This window comes from Mus musculus, chromosome X (assembly GCF_000001635.26).
Source record: "Mus musculus strain C57BL/6J chromosome X, GRCm38.p6 C57BL/6J".
NCBI lineage: Eukaryota > Metazoa > Chordata > Mammalia > Rodentia > Muridae > Mus > Mus musculus.
This window is the reverse complement of record NC_000086.7, coordinates 149,793,961-149,811,897: the sequence shown is the minus strand read 5'-3', so window position 1 is coordinate 149,811,897 and position 17,937 is coordinate 149,793,961. Positions and strand designations below refer to the sequence as shown.

General features: G+C 37.9%; 1 protein-coding gene across 2 annotated transcripts in view; it reads right to left on the bottom strand.

The window, feature by feature from the left end:
• The window catches only part of Gm15097 (predicted gene 15097), a 42,270-nt gene that overhangs the window by 14,797 nt on the left and 9,536 nt on the right, over positions 1–17,937 (bottom strand). For both annotated transcript variants that reach the window (XM_011247839.2, NM_001198987.2), the window contains exons 2-4: positions 12,186–12,311; positions 11,386–11,465; positions 6,776–7,734 (exon numbers count right to left, since the gene is read on the bottom strand). In XM_011247839.2, coding sequence (XP_011246141.1) covers positions 6,776–7,734; positions 11,386–11,465; positions 12,186–12,311 — 1,165 coding nt within the window. The remainder of the gene's footprint in view (positions 1–6,775; positions 7,735–11,385; positions 11,466–12,185; positions 12,312–17,937) is intronic.

The window sequence follows — 17,937 nt, the reverse complement described above, 5'->3', positions numbered from 1 at the left end:
GACTAAGAGACTCCATAAGTAAATAGGACCCACCATTTTGCTTCATAAAGGAATCACAACTCAGTGACAAAGAAAAACTCTACTCAGAGTTAAAAGCTGAAAAGAAATTTCCAACTAAATGGTCCCAAGAAAAAAGCTGGAGTAGCCATTCTAATACTGAATACAATTGACTTTCAACAAAAAGTTATCAAAAAAGATAAGGACACTTCACACTCATTAAAGGAAATATTTACCAAGATGAACTCTCAATTCTGAACATCTATGCTTCAAATTCAAGGGCTTCCACATTCATTAAGAAATTTTAGGATCTTGGTTATGGGATTCCACAGAAAGTAGTCTGCACAGGTGAGAGTGTGGAATACAGAAGTGTTAGCTGTTAAGCTTCTGGGACAGACGAGAGCCACAGACCTTCTGAGGCAGCACCATTTTCAGGCTCCAGACATCCGGCCACATTCCCGGCCAGAGGACAGGTGTCCGCCAGGCCTGGGAGGCCTTTGCCTCAGGATCCGTGGAAGCCATCTTGGTTCCGGGACTCTGAACAAAGTAGTCTGTACAGGTGAGAGTGTGGACTACTGAAACTAACAGCTTCTGTGACAGGCCAAAGCAACACAGCTTCTGGGAAAGGTCCTGTTTTGGGCCTTCATCTTCAGCCAACAGGAGGTCCAAACACCAGATAACAGTGGACTTTCCCTGTAAGAGGAGAGCTTCCCTGCAAAGACTGCTCTGACCACTGAAACTCAGAGGAGAGAGCTAGTCTCCCAGGTCTGCTGATAGAGGGTAACAGAATCACCAGAGGAACAATCTCTAAATGGCAAAAGGTAAACATAAGAATCTTACTAAAAGAAACCAAGACCACTCACCATCATTAGAACCCAGCACTCCCACTTCGCCCAGTCCAGGGCACCCCAACATAACAGAAAAGCTAGACCGAGATTAAAAGCATATCTCATGATGATGGTAGAGGACATCAAGAAGGACTTTAATAACTCACTTAAAGAAATACAGGAGAACACTGCTAAACAGGTAGAAGACATAAAAGAGGAAGCACAAAAATCCCTTAACGAATTGCATGAAAATACAACCAAACAGGTGATGGAATTGAATAAAACCATCCAAGACTTAAAAAGGGAAGTAGACACAATAAAGAAAACCCAAAGTGAGGTAAAACTGGAGATAGAAACCCTAGGAAAGAAATCTGGAACCATAGATGCGAGCATCAGCAACAGAATACAAGAGATGGAAGAGAGAATCTCAGGTGCAGAAGATTCCATAGAGAACATCGTCACAACAATCAAAGAAAATGGAAAATGCAAAAAGATCCTAACTCAAAACATCCAGGAAATCCAGGACACAATGAGAAGACCAAACCTACAGATAATAGGAGTGGATAAGAATGAAGATTTTCAACTTAAAGGACTGGCAAATATCTTCAACAAAATTATAGAAAAAAAACTTCCCAAATCTAAAGAAATAGATGCCCATGAACATACATGAAGCTTGCAGAACTCCAAATAGACTGGACCAGAAAAGAAATTCCTCCTGACACATAATAATCAGAACAACGAATGCACTAAATAAAGATAGAATACTAAAAGCAGTAAGGGAAAAGGTCAAGTAAAATATAAAGATGGGCCTATCAAAATTAAACCAGATTTTTCACCAGAGACTATGAAAGCCAGAAGAGCTTGGACAGATGTTATACAGACACTAAGAGAACACAAATTCCAGCCCAGGCTACTATGCCCATCCAAATTCTCAATTACCATAGATGGAGAAACCAAAGTATTCCACGACAAAACAAAATTCACACATTACCTTTCCACAAATCCATCCCTTCATTGGATAATAACAGAAAAAAAACAATACAAGGAAGGAAACCATGCCCTAGAAAAAGCAAGAAGGTCAACAAACCTAAAAGAAGACAGCCACAAGAACAGAATGCTAACTTTAACAACAAAAATAATAGGAAGCAACAATTACTTTTCCTTAATATCTCTTAATATCGATGGACTCAACTCCCCAATAAAAAGACATAGATTAACAAACTGGCTACACAAACAAAACCCAACATTTTGGTGCTTAGAGGAAAGTCATCTCAGGGAAAAAGATAGACACTACCTCAGAACGAAAGGCTGGAAAAGAATTTTCCAAGCAAAAGGTATGAAGAAACAAGCTGGAGTAGTCATTCTAATATCTAATAAAATCGACTTCCAACAGAAAGTCATCAAAAAAGACAAGGAGGGGCACTTCATTGTCATCAAAGGAAAAATCCTCCAAGAGGAACTATCAATTCTGCATATCTATGCTCCAAATAAAAGGGCAGCCACATTTATTAAAGAAACTTTAGTAAAGCTCAAAGCACACATTGCACCTCACACAGTAATAGTGGGAGATTTCAACACACCACTTTCACCAATGGACAGATCATGGAAACAGAAACTGAACAGGGACACAGTGAAACTAACAGAAGTTATGAAACAAATGGATCTGACAAATATCTACCGAACATTTCATCGTAAAACAAAAGGATATACCTTCTTCTCATCACCTCATGTGACCTTCTCCAAAATTGAACACACAATTGGTCACAAAACAAGTCTCAACATGTACAAAAACATTGAAATTGCCCCATGCATCCTATCAGATCACCATGGACTAAGGCTGATCTTCAATAAAAAAATAAGTAATAGAAAGCCAACTTTCACGTGGAAACTGAACAACACTCTTCTCAATGATACCTTGGTCAAGGAAGGAATAAAGAAAGTAATTATGGACTTTTTGGAGTATAATGAAAATGAAGTCACAACATACCCAAACTTATGGAACACAATGAAAGCATTTCTAAGAGGAAAACTTATAGCTCTCCCACAATACTTCTCCTTGGCATATATGCAGAAGATGTTCCAACCGGTAAGAAGGACACATGGTCCACTATGTTCATAGCAGCCTTACTTATAATAGACAGAAGCTGGAAAGAACCTAGATGCCCCTCAACAGAGGAATGTATACAGAAAATGTGGTACATTAACACAATGGAGTACTACTCAGCTATTAAAAAGAACGAATTTATGAAATTCCTAGGGAAATGGATGGACCTGGAGGGCATCATTGTGAGTGAGGTAACTCAATCGCAAAAGAACTCACATGATATATACTCACTGATAAGTGGATATTAGCCCAGAAACTTAGAATACCCAAGATATAAGATACAATTTGCAAAACACATGAAGCTTGGGGAGAACGAAGACCAAGGTGTGGATACTTTGCCCCTTCTTGGAATTGGGAGCAAGGCACCCATAGAAGTAGCTACAGAGAAAGATTTTGGAGCTGAGACGAAAGGATGCACCATCTAGAGGCTGCCATACCCGGGGATCCATCCCATAATCAGCCTCCAAACGCTGACACCATTGCATACAATAGCAAGATTTTGCTGAAAGGACCCTGATATAGCTGTCTCTTGTGAGAATATTCTGGGGCCTATAAAAACACAGAAGTGGATGCTCACAGTCACCTACTGGATGGATCACAGGGCCCCCAAAGGAGGAGCTGGAGGAAGTACCCAGGAAGCTGGGGGATCTGCAACACTATAGGTGGAACAACATATGAACTAACCAGAACCCCTCAGAGCTCGTGTCTCTAGCTGCATATGTATCAGAAGGTGGCCTGGTTGGCCATCCGTGGAAAGAGAGGCCCATTGGTCCTGCAGACTTTATATGCCTCAGTACAGGGGAGTGCCAGGGCCAAGATGCGGGAGTGTGTGTGTGTGGGAGGGTGTGGGGGACTTTTGGGATAGCATTGGAAATGTAAATGAAATAAATACCCAATAATAAAAAATAAATAAAATAAAATATTATGTATACTGATGAGCTGGAAAAAAATAAATTCCATAAGTGAAAGTATGACTCTACACAGTGCATGCCAATAGCCATAATATTCCTTATATTTTGAAAGTTTGAAGAAGTATGTAAATACTAGAAACTCACAATTGAAAGTATACTACTCAGTCAGCTTTAAAAATGTGCAACATTAAGGAGGTGAGAGAAAAATCAATAAGGAAGTTGTCTCAGCCCCTAATTCATTCATTGTGTCATTGTAGATAGTCCCTATTTAGACTTCGATGTAAACAAACCATGAAAATATTTTGCTGTTTGTATCAGACACTATCCTCTTATCAAAATGTTTTGAAGATATTTTAATGCTGGTATTCCATGATACCATTATTTAAATAGATTGATATCCATGTTAGTAAAAATTGATAGTACTTTCTTAGGGTCATGGTATATTAGGTTTTGAGTCCTTATTCTAGAGGTAACTGTGAAATTACCATGTGAAAAAGAAAGAAAGAAAGGAAGAAAGAAAGAAAGAAAGAAAGAAAGAAAGAAAGAAAGAAGGAAGGAAGGAAGGAAGGAAGGAAGGAAGGAAGGAAGGAAAGAGAGAGAGAGAGAGAGAAAGAAAGAAAGAAAGAAAGAAAGAAAGAAAGAAAGAAAAAGAGACATAACAACAGAAACTGTAAAAATCGAAAAAATAATCAGATCCTACTACAAAAGCCTATATACAACTAAATTGGAAAATCTGGATGAAATGGAAAATATTCTAAGCAGATACAATGTGACAAATCTAACCCATCTACACAGCCCCATAACCCCTTAAGAAACAGAAGCAGTCATTAAAAGGATGTGGAGAAAGAGGAACTCTCCTCCATTTTTGGTGGGATTGCAAGCTGATACAACCACGGTGGAAACCAGTCTGGCAGTTCCTTAGAAAAATGGGACATAGTAGTTACTACCTGAGGATCCAGCTATACCACTCCTGGGAATATACCGAAAAGGTGTTCTAACATATAACAAGGACACTTGCTCCACCATATTCTGAGAAGCCATATTTATAATAGCCAGAAGCTGAAAAGAACCCACATGTCCTTCAACAGAGGAATGAATACAGAAATTGTGGCACATTTACACAATACTACTCAGGGTATTAAAAACAATGACTTCATGAAATTCTTAGGCAAATGTTTGGAACTAGAAAAAAAAATAATCCTGAGTGAGTTAATAACACAACCACTAAAAGAACATATATGGTATACACTTACTGATAATACCCAAGATATAATTCATGTTCTTATTACCCAAGATGTAATTCACAGACTACATGAACCTCAAGAAGCAGGAAGACAAAAGTGTGGATACTTCGCTCCTTAGAAGGTGGAACAAAATACCCATGGGAGGTGTTACATACACAAAGTGTGGAGCTGATGGAAAGGCTATCCAGTGACTGCCCCACCTGGGGATCCATCCCAAATACAGTTACCAAATCTAGACACTATTTCAGGATGCCAAGAAGTGCTTGCTGACAGGATCCAGATATAGCTGTCTCCTGAGAGGCTCTGCCAATGCCTGACAAATACAGAGGGGGATGCTCACAGCCAAACATGGAACTGAGCATAGGTTCCCCAATGGAGGAGATAGATAAAGTACTGAAGGAGTTGAATGGGGTTGCAGCCCCATAGGAGGAACAACAATATGAACCAACCAGATCCTCCAGAGTTCCCGGGGACTAAACCACCAAACAAAGAGTACACATGGTGGGAAGCATGGCTCTAGCTGCATATGTAGCCAAGGATGGCCTTGTTGGACATCAGTGGTAGTCCTTTGGTCCTGTGAAGTCTCGATGCCCCAGTGTAGGGTAATTGGAGGGCAGGTAAGTGGGAGTGGGTGGATGGGTGGGGGAATACTATCATAGAAGCAGGGGAGGGTGGATAGGATGGGGGTTCTGGGGGTGACTGAGAATGGGGACATTTAAAATGTAAATAAAGAAAATATCCAGTAAGAAATTAAAAATATTAATAAAATACTTATGTCATATATGTGCATATTTAAACATATGTATGTATGTAGTTTAAATGAAGTTTTACAATTCTAAGTGCCAGCTCTCAGCACAAGGATTATAGACTACATAACATAAACCCTGTGCTAGGTACAGGAAACCTGCTCTTCAAGTGTTAGACACAGCAATAGAAGAGACTCCCAAAATAATATTGGCTACTGCTGTTGCCCTGTTTGCTTCACATAATTTGAAGGCAAGTTTCTACAGCTAAAGACAGCATACACTTTGGAGAGTGGATTTGGAGAAACTGCTGTAAGATATACTTGTTGGGCTTAGACATAATTCACTTGACTAATGTGTACAGGCTCTATCACAATTTGCACAACAACATACAACCTCACACACATACAAACATGCACTCTCTCTCACACAGATACATACACACACATACATGAAAACACACAAAGAAGGAGAGATAATTTGTCTGATGAAGCCTTTAAGGCTCCTAAGGAAGGAAATAAAGGAAAGAAACAGGTTGATTACCATTAGTTATATCCTATCATATCAATTTCGCACAATTTGTTGGTATATTTTCTTGCTTACTAGCTTGAAAGATGCAAAAGGAGTAGCTACTCTGAGTCGTGCATAGGCCTAGTAAGAAAGGCCAGAAACTGGGAAACAATCTTAGGCCATCGCATATGCATGTGAGTTGATATCATGAGCCACAAAATTGTTCCCATACACTCCTGAATTGTACCAGTGTCTGAAAGACTATCCTTTCAGGGATCATTTCTATAGTTTGTTACCAGACAAGTTTCTCCTACTGTGTGCAGCAGTGTCTGAATTGGGAAAATACTAATTTAGTTATTAAGACACAGAAATTCTTATACTTTTCTATGTCATTCCAAACATTGTACTAACATTGATAAAGTACTGATTTTGTTTCTACCTGTCAATTTCTGGCTCAGATCCTGGTGGTGATGCATCCCTTGGTCCATTTCTTCCTCTTGGACCATGGTATCTTTCTCTTTCATGAAGCATCCATGACTGGATGCTACTAGATCTCAATGAGGTGTGATAACGATCTCTCCGTGACCGGATGTTATGAGCTCTCCATGACTGATCATTATGACCTCTCTGTGACTGGTTGTCATGACCTCTCTGTGACTGGTTGTCATGACCTCTACGTGACTGGTTGTCATGACCTCTCTGTGACTGGTTGTCATGACCTCTCTGTGACTGGTTGTTCTGACCTCTCCATGACTGGTTAAGATCTCTCCATGACTGGTTGTTATCAGATCTCCATGACTGGTTGTTATGAGCTCTCCTTGCATGGCCGTGATAAGCTCTCCCTGAGTGGTCATGATGAGATCTGCCATCATGGTTGTGATGAGCTAACCCTGATTGGTTATCATGAGCTCTCCCTCTTTGGACTTGATTATCTCTCTCTGTGTGGCCAGGATGAGCTATCCCTGAGTTGTTAGGAAGAACTCTCTCTGTATGGGTAAGATGATATCTATCTGAGTGGCCATGTTGAAGCCTAACTGCATGGTTTTGATGTGGTCTACCTGAGTAGTCATGAAGTGGTCTACCTGAGAGGTCAGGATGTGGTCTCACTGAGAGTTGATTGTGTGGTCTATCTGAGAGGTCATGGTGTGGTCTATCTGTATAGTTATTAGTTCTACCTGAGTAGACATGAGATCTCTCTGAGTGAACAGGAGCTCTCCTAAATCGATTACGTGATCTTCTGGAATAGTGGCCATGAGATCTGCCAATGTGGTGGTCATGAGATTGGGAGAGGCCATGTAAACTCCTGAAGAACAATTGGATTCTTTCTTGTTGTAGCTGTCTCTCTTCTGATTGGTTTCCATTCCTCCTTGTTAGACTTTCTAGGTTGACTTGTCTTGTCTGCAAAAGATCCCAGTTATATAATATAAATGAGACTGTCTATGATTAGATTAAGCCATAAGTGTATTTTTAAAGCCCCTCCTTCCTTTCTTCCTTCCTCTATTCCTCCCCTACTTTGCTTTTTGAGAGGTCCTAATTATATTGTTTAGGTTAGCCTGAAACACGTGATTTTCCCGAAGTTTGGATTTATAGGCTTGTGCCACCACATCAGCTTCTCAAGACTATTTCTATCAGTGATTTTATCCTAGAATGAATGACAATACTTTTATTTAATAGTTTACGGAGCTATCCTATATACCATGTCACTTTCACAAGGAAAATTACTTGTATGTATCATAAAAATAATGAAAATTAGCTGTCTTGTGTATTTTACCAACTAAACCATTTGACATCGTACTTGAGAGTAAAGAGATATTTTGGGGGGAACTTGCAGAATTTCATGATAGCCAGTAACTTACTACATATACAACTGTGATCTTGAACTTCTAAACTCCTCCATCAACCTCTTCAACACTAGGATTAAAGACACTTGCCACTACAAATGGTACTATATGGCAATGAGGTTTGAACTCAGGGTTTTATGCATGCTAGCTAAGTACCCTACCAACTGAGTTACATCTACATTTAAGAATGTTCTGTAATACAACTCTTTAAGATCAAAGAAAAATATTCCAAATTATTCTACTGAGTATTTCTCTACCCAGTGGTCATTAAAAATTTATATTTGAATGTAAACAAATATTTAATTCTAGGGAGAATAACTAAGTGAGTGGAATACAAATGCTATAAAGGTAGCAAAGAGTTGGCTTGGTACAATTCAAATAAATGGATCTGGTAATAGCTTAGCTTTATTTTCATTCTTTTTATCTCTTTAACCAAAGAGGTATAATAGTGAGTCACTCGAAAGGAGACAGTAAAAACTTTGACAGTGTCTATGATAATCCTTAAGAGTAAGTGAGCAACATTATACAGACAGTACTAAAAAAGGTAGCTTTACACTAGTATATTTTGCTTAGAAAGCAAAAGACCCCTATATTTGGTATTTCCATGTCCTGCTACAACACTTCTGAATGGTCAAAGTAACTGACATTAGGAAGAAGGTGCTACAACAAGGACTATTTAAATGCAAAATTGTATACTATTGTAAAATAATCATTTGTGTAAGGAATATTTTCTGTATTGGGATTGTAGCTCAGTTGTCCAGTACATACTCAGCATGAGCAGGGCTGTGGTTCTCATAAGAAATCATTTACATGAAATTAGGTACTACATGATTTGTAAACTTAAGGAAAGAAATACTAATTTTCTTTTAATAGTGAAAACTATTGTGTATTTTGTCCATGATATGTGTGGGTGTGTATGCTGTGGTGTGCATGCAGAAGTCAGAAGGCAACCTTGCATGAACCTACTTTCTCCATCCACTTCTACAAGCATCCCAGAGATCCAACTTAATTGGCTAGGCTTTTGTGACAAGAATCTCTCAAAATATTTTTATATAGTCAGGGTGTAATATCTCTTGCCTATATTCCCAGTACTTGTCTCAATGCTATCAGAAATTGGTTTGCATGAATGGTCCACTATCCCCACTTTTGTTTTCTTTACTTTTCTCAGTGATTTCTGGTATGAAATTCTTGAATGGTTCAAAACTATTTGCAATGGATAGATGATTTCAATTTCAATATACTTTAAAATATTTTCAGTTGGGAGTATCTTGGACGACAGCAAAAGGGAACATATTTTTTCTTTCTTTCTATATTTATCACTTGTACCCCAAACTTTGGACAGGGGATCTAGTTAAATTGGTAGAGTCCTTGTCTATCATACATATCTCCCTTGACTTAAGCCTATACATTCCATAAAACTAGGCGAAGTGTCTATAATTCCAGAAGATAGAAAGGAGAGAATCTTGAGTTAATGTCATCCATATATAGGCAACCTGGCTTTCATGAAATATCATTTCAAACAAACAAACAAAGACAAAAATCAAAAACCCTTTAAGGAATCTAGGATATTGCTCTTTGGTTGAATACTTGTTTAGCATGTGCAAACTACTGGGTGCATTCCATGAAAATAAACAAACAAAACAAACAAAGAAAAACCTAAACCTAAACCAAATAAAACCAAACCAGAAGTAGTATCACAAATATCATCCTGCAAGATCTAGACCTCTTTCGGTCAAATTCAATTCTTCAAAACAGAAGGAAGTATTTCATCTCTGCAATACAGAATGGAGACTATGCTAAAAAATGTAACCTATTCCTTCACAAAATAATGTTCCCTGAATTGCCACTGTGTGTGTGAGTGTGTGTGAGTGTGTGTGTGTGTGTGTGTGTGTGACAGAGAGAGAGAGAGAGAGAGAGAGAGAGAGAGAGAGAGAGAGAGAGAGAGAGAGAAAGTGTGAATACACATAATTTTGAGCTTCAAGGAGCTTGAGTGAAGTTGTCATCAGGTGTCCTGCTCTTACTTTCCAAATTACTACCTTGAGATAGGGCCTCTTACAGTACTTGGAGCTAAGTCACAGCTAGTCAGATCCTATATCCATTCCAAGAACACTGGGATTACAGGTGTACCCTTGACCAAGACCAAGTTCTGCTTTTTGTGTGGGTTCCATGTCCCCATTCTCCTTTGCAAGTGCTCTTACCCTGCAGACAATTTTCCTGTTCAACCACTGTTTAACACCAGATGCTTATATAACAGCTAAAGAATAATTAGTTCTTACTGTTAAGCTGAACTACTGATACATATCAAAATTCTTGTCCCATGACCCAGTTACCTATGCCAGTTTCGAAGTACAGGGAAGTATAAATTTTTCCTCTGGAAAGTTTCAGAATGTGTTTCATATCCCATTTCACTTAATTTCTATCTTCACATGATTTTTTAATGTGTATAGGTTTGTGTGTGTGTGTGTGTGTGTGTGTGTGTGTGTTTATGTGTGTGTTTTATGTGAGATTATGCCCCATGTGTGTGGTGCTTACAGAAGCCAGAGGAGGGGTTAAAGCCCTTGAAACTGCATTTAAGTTATAGGACCACTGATGTGGGTGTTGAGAGCTGACCTTGGGTCATCTGGAACACTAGCAAGCACTTTTAAATACTAGGGTATCTCTCTACTCCAGATTTCTGGTTCATACCATTAGTTTTTGAGGGTAGTAAACTATTTTTACACTATAGCTTAAGATAAAAATTTATAAGAGGACAAAATGAGAATAATATTTACAATTAATGACAATCACAAACTATCTATTTTTGTACCTTATAAATTCAAAATTCCCAATGATTAAAATAAAAAATAAAATGTTTCCTGAAATAGTTGAAGGGGCCTTCCTCCTGCTGCAATACACTGCCCACCCCATGATGATCAAGGTTTCTGACCCTCTTCCTTTTGTACACTGCCTTGATCATAGTGTTTTTTTACAAAGAAGTAATTATGATACCTAACATATAACACCTTCTTTTAGTTTCATCACTGGAAGATTGAGACAGGATGAACATCAGAAATTCTTTACCAACCTAGGCTACATAGTAAGTAATATACTACCTTGTACTATTGAACTTGTAAGACCTTGTCTTCAAAGAAACAAACACACTCATCTCTAAAAGAACTATGTTACATCTCAGACTCTTGATTTCTGTTAACCCTTAGTGTTCACTTACCAGATGAAGTAGAGGATGATTTGCTGAAAATCTTTGTCTGAAAAAATGGCCATTTCTTCCCCTACTGTCACGTCTGTGTCCTGTGTATTATTTTGAGAAAATTTATTTTCCATATTTTCAGCAGTGAATTCAGTATCTTTTAGAAACAGTTTTTAAAAGATAGGCCTTGTTTTGAAAAATGACTTAGTATTTCAACACTCTAACTTTGTCTGCTTGTCTCACTGAATGCTATACAAGAGTGATTGTCCATTCTATCTATACTCAGCATTTCAAAGTGGCAGTCTTCAGTTTATGTGGAATTCAACATTTGGTTGTATATGGTACCAAACTGGAAACCTATCTAGAAATAATATAAAGACTACGACAACATAAAAATTCTGTTACAATATGTTCCCTACTCCAAACAATACTGTTAGGTTTAAAGAAGACATTCTTCCCATTCAACCTTATTCCATTCACTCAGTGACATTGTTTTCTAACAAAATGTCTTTGTTATGGTGATTAGGCTATTGATCATGCACTTAACACTCCTGTATTGCCTCCCAGTAGTGGATCAACCTGGCAAATTTAAAACAATTACCTCCATTGTTAATTTCTACCCCTGCTCTCCATTAGAAAAGCAGCTCTTATAAATGAAACATATATTTTTTTCATCTGAACTGGAATTAAACTCTTACCAACCTTGTACAAGTCCATGTCTGAAAAATATGAAGCATGTAACATAATATAACATTAGAACAGTGCAAGTTCAAAAATCTGCCTGCTCGTTTTTACCACCTGTGCTGTTCAGTGTACTTTACCTCTCCCTCGCGGATGTCCAGGGAAAAATGCTTGCCCTCTGGAGCTTTCTGACTGTATGTCATTCTCCTCATTGTATTCTTCTTCAGAATTAGCAGCTTCTAGATATCTCAGCTGTCTAATTTCGTCTGTACAAGATATTACAGAAAAATTAAAGAAATGAGAAGTCAAATGACAATAACGTCTTCTTAGCCAGAAATTGACATTATATTTCATCATATTATGGAATATATAGAACTGTTAATCCTTTAAAAATCCTAACACTATAGTAAAAGAAAGAATAATTTGTAACAAACTTGCACAACGATAGCAAGATTAAGAGGTTTTATTGTTTCTCTTTACACCACACACACACACACACACACACACACACATTAGCAGGTGTGTTAGAAAGAAATGTTACGTCTCTTCTCCTGGAGCTGGAGCTAGAGTTAGAGTTGCAGGCAGGCATGAAGCAACCAGCTTATATGTAGGAATTGAACTCTGATCCTCTGAAAGAAAAAATACTCTTGAAAAAAAAGTTAAATGTTTTTTAAAAATTAATTCTTGGAGAATTTCATACAATCTATTTTGATCATAATCACCCTACTCATCCCAGATCTAACTCTTCTTCCTTACCCATTCAACTGTGAATCCACCTATTTTTAAAACTCATTAAGTCCAATCTATGTTGCCTATATACTCTTGGATATGCAGCTATCCACTTGAGTGTGGGTAACATGCTAGCATCACAACGTTAAAGAATACAGACTATCCCCATCTAAGCAGCTAACAGTTGCCAGGAGAAATTTCCCAGCTCTCCTCAACATGCCAGGAGCTTGTTTGACTTGAGGTACTGGTTGTTCTAGTACTACAATTTCTCCATCTCCATGAGAGTCAACAAGCTATTTCAAAGTATTTATCAGTTTCCACACTAATCTTAAATTTGAATAAGAGCTGATATTTTATTTGGTCAATTGACAATGATCCTGTGAAAGGCATCCCTACAACACAGAAACCTTTGAGAAACATCAAACATATTTAGCAATAATCAGCAATTCTACATGTTACTGAATCAACTAGGGCAATTCAGTAGCTTTTCTATATACCATCAATAAACATACAGATAATAAATATGTGTTATATGTACATTATGCAATATTATTCAGTTGTAAAGAAAAATGATATCATGGAAACTTTGCAGGCAAATAGATGAAGGTAAAAGAGATCATTGTGAGTAAAGTAACAGACTCAGAAAGATTAATGTTTCATATTCTCACTTTCTGTCTCTTCTGAGGTTCCTAACTATAAATATGCAGATATGAATATATATCCTAGAGTAACTACAGAGACTTAGGAAGGCAAAAGTCATCCCTCCAATAGTAGGAGCATGGAGAAGCTAAAGAGAGGAGGCTGTTAGTATCATAGAAATGATCTGATCAGGGAAATTCAAAACAGATCTCTAATTACTGAAAATGAGTGAGGTAAATATAGAAGGGGTACAATAACATTAGAGATGTTTAGAAGAAGCACGAGGAATAACTTGAAACTATGTAAAGAAACACTTATGACAATATAATTCTCTGATATATATATATATATACACACAGACATACATATATACATATATATAGACATACATATATAAATATATATATACACAGACATACATATATATGTGTGTATATATATATATATATATATATATATATATATATATACATATATATATATAATTTAAATGACACATTTTCATCTCTGTTGAAAATGCTACTTGTAAGAGCCAAAGACAAGCAAGCAAATTCACTAACTCCCACTGAGAGAACCCCTTTTTTGAGGTCTTTGTCAGGGTTGTTCAAGAAACTCCCAAAATATTTCAAGCTGTTTCTATTGCCCTTGATTGCGATTGGGAGTGTAAGGAAAGTCCATATTGGAGAAGTGAACATGCACATCAGATGCTGGCCCAGAGACCTCTGAGTTGGAACTGACCTGAAAGCCTCCTCCCTGAGAACTTGCACTCATGATACCATAAGGACATACAGGTTTCCAATGGATGGAAGCAACCAACACTCCTACCCACTTATGATACCTAAATTCCAGACCAATCAGCATTGCATAATAGCACTGGCAGTATAGTTTTAGCACCAATCCTTGCAGTAATCAACTGCTCTTTAACTGGACTTAAAGACTCATTCAACAGGTGGGAAATCACGGTTGGTACGTTAAACTAGCCAAGTACCCAGGTCTAATGAAGCCATGGATTGTGAAGAAGAATGTACAAATACTACATTACTTAACCAGACAAATAATTTCTTTTTCAACGTTTTTTATATACCCCCAGAGAAATAGAGTCTGTTGCAAAGAGAGGACAAAAACTTCTCTTTGTACCAGATTGAAACAATTACAGAAAACTAGAAGTAATCCAAGTATTTCTTGATCCCAGTCTAATGCATTAATACACCAATAAAACAAAGTGCCTACTTGAATATTATGCAACTTCAGGCAAGAGAAGGATGAATGGTTTTTAGAGCCAGAGGTATAATGAGTTTGCTCTCATAATGTATCTCCCCGGAATGCCAGAAGTGAAATTCATAGTCTCACCAACCTGACTTATAGGAGACCTGAACAAGAGTGTCGCCAATGGACATGCTAATGTGGACATTGAACACTCAAGAGAGCTTAACACTACCTAAAGAACTTTAGGCAACTGAAGAACACTGAGAGGAAGACAAAGTCTCCTCCCCAGGGAAGAGCACACCAATTGTTTACCACAAAGCAAATGGTCAGCCCTAAAAACATAAACATAGAAGATATATTAAATAGACTTTTCATGTTTCATTTATATTTTAGGAATACACATTAACACATATACATACCTGTGATGGGGTAGGGAAAGAAGGAGTTTAGTGACAACTATTTAATGAATAAAGAGTACAATATACTTGGAAACAGCAAAGAGGAGTAATATGGTAGGTTTGGTAGGAAGAAAGGGAAGGGAGAAATAGTGTAATTATAATGTCGAAAACTGTTAAAATATATGGAAAATATTAATCTGAAGCAAACAAATGTACAATCTAAACTGATGGATGATCCTGGCATTACCAGTGATAAGCACAATCTCAGCACTTAGAAGGGTAAGGCACATGGGCTTCTACACATCAAATTATCTCAAAAATGTGAAAGAAAAATAAATAAATTCAGCAATATTTCAATTGAAATGAAAGGAAAATGATTATTAAAAATGGTATCTACGTTCCCATATTAGAAATGTCTGATGACTAAAAAGAAATATTTAAAATTGCTTCTTGAAAATATATCAAGTATTTTAACAGTGACATCCCTTTAATTTTTATAAAATGGTTTATTTATTTTTTAGATCCTGCTAGCTAGACAATAAAATAGAAGGGGACAGAAATACTTCTGTTTTGTTTCTTATAGCTTCTGTTTGATGGCAGGATCCATATGTCACAGTTGGTAAACACTTGCCATGCAAGTTTTAGGACCTGAACTGGAACCTCACAACCTTCCCTTTTGTGAGGACCTGTGAGATGGTTTAGTGTGTAAATACAGTTCTTGCCATGCCTGACCCTTGTGACCTCCGTGTTGAAAGGAGAGGAGCAGCTACTCTAAGTCAAACTCTGACTACCACAGGTACACTGTAACATGACACACAAGCCCTGAACACACACAAAGCAAATTAACAGAAAACTTGAAAATGTTTGAACCAAAGGGTATATAAATTATGAACTTTTAGAAGGAAAAAAGACAGGAGAAGCCCTGGGACTTACTGGACAGTCAATCTAGCCTAATCAATAAATTCCAAGTCTCAGGGAGAGACTTCTTTCAAAACAACAACAACAACAACAACAACAAGAAAAAAACAAAACACACAGGAAGATGGCTCCTGGGGAATAAGACTCAAATTTGACCTCTAGGGTATTTTCAATCTTGTACAAGAATTCCTACACATGTAACAGCTACCGTGTACACACAAACATGCTTACACACATGTATATATACACCTGCAAATGAACTTGTCTACACACACACATACAACAATTTGTTAGGAAAAGTGCAAAAGAAAATTTCTCACATTATGCAGTTTGTATTTGATTACTACAGTAAATGAAATTGGTATGAAATTGAAATAGTTTTTTTTTAACAGAAAACTTTTTTTCTCAAATGTATCCATGTGGCCTGTGAAAATTACGGTATATTATTTGTGACCCAGGAACAGCACACAACTCATTTCATAGGAGATAAAGGTAACACAAAGCACCAACTTCCTGGTTTGGTGGCTTACAGTAACAAATTCTGACACTAGAGGGCAGAAATGAGAAAAGGAAAACAAGGGGCAGCCGGTGCTATGCAGACAGATCCTGTCTAACTAAAAATAGGAGAAGATACAGGATCAGAGATCAAGTCCAAGTAGATCAAGGACCTTCACATGAAACCAGATACACTGATAGAAGAAAAGTTAGGAAAGAGCCTCTAACACATCTGCACAGGGGAAAATTTCCTGAACAGAACACTGATGGCTCAGGCTCTAAGATCAACAATTGAAAATGTGACTTTATAAAATTGAAAAGCTTCTGAAAGGCAAAGGACACTGTTAAAAGGAGAAAACGGGAACCAACAGATTGGCCAAAGATCTTCACCAACCCTACATTCTATAGAGTGCTAATAACCAAAATATACAAAGAATTCAAGAAGTTAGACTCTAGAGAACCAAATAACCTTATTAAAAAATGGGGTACAGATCTTCTGTATTCATTTCTTTGTTGAGGGAAATCTGGGCAGTTTCCAGCTTCTGGCTACTATAAATATAGCTGCAATGAACATAGTGGAGCATGTGTCCGTATGACATGTGGCAACACCTTCTGTGTATATGGCCAGGAGTGGTATAGCTGGATCTTCATTACTATGTCCAATTTTCTGAGGTCCTGCAAGACTGATTTCCATATGGGTTGTACTAGCTTGCAATCCCACCAGCAATGAAGGAGTGTTCTTCTATCTCCACATCCTCACCAACATCTGCTGTTAGCTGAGAGTTTTTATTATTGGATATTTTTTCATTTACATTTCAAAAGTTTTCTCTTCTCCTGGTTTCCCCTCCAAAAAACACCTTCCCCCTACTCAGCAACCCACCCACTCCCACTTTCTGGCCCTGGCATTCCCCCAAACTGGGGCATAGAGCCTTCAAAGGACAAATGGCCTATCCTCCCATTGATGGACATCCTACTAGCCCATCCTCTGCTGCACATGCAGGTCAGCTGAGTTTTTGATCTTAGCAATTCTGAATGGTGTGAGGTGGAATATCATGGTCTTTTTGATTTGCATTTCCCTGATATTTAAGAATGTTGAGATTTTCTTTAGGTGTTTCTCAGAGCCATTTGAGATTCCTCAGTTGTAAACTCCTTGTTTAGAGCTGTATCCCATTTTTTATTAGATATTTTCTTTATTTACATTTCAAATATTTTCCCCTTTCTGGGTCTGTCTCCCCTTCTGAAATGCTCTATCCCATCTCCACTCTCCCTGCATCTATGAGGGTGCTCACCCACCCACCTGACCACACCCTTCTTCCTGATCTGGCATTTCCTTACACAAGGGCAATGAACAGCTTCAGGCCCAAAGACCTCTCATCCTTCTCTGCCTCATATGTGACCAGCAACATGGGTTCCTCCATGTGTATTCTTTGCTTGGTGGTCTACTTCCGGGGAGCTTCAGGGGCGGGGGGGGGAGTCTGGTCTGTTCACACTGTTATTCCCTCTATGG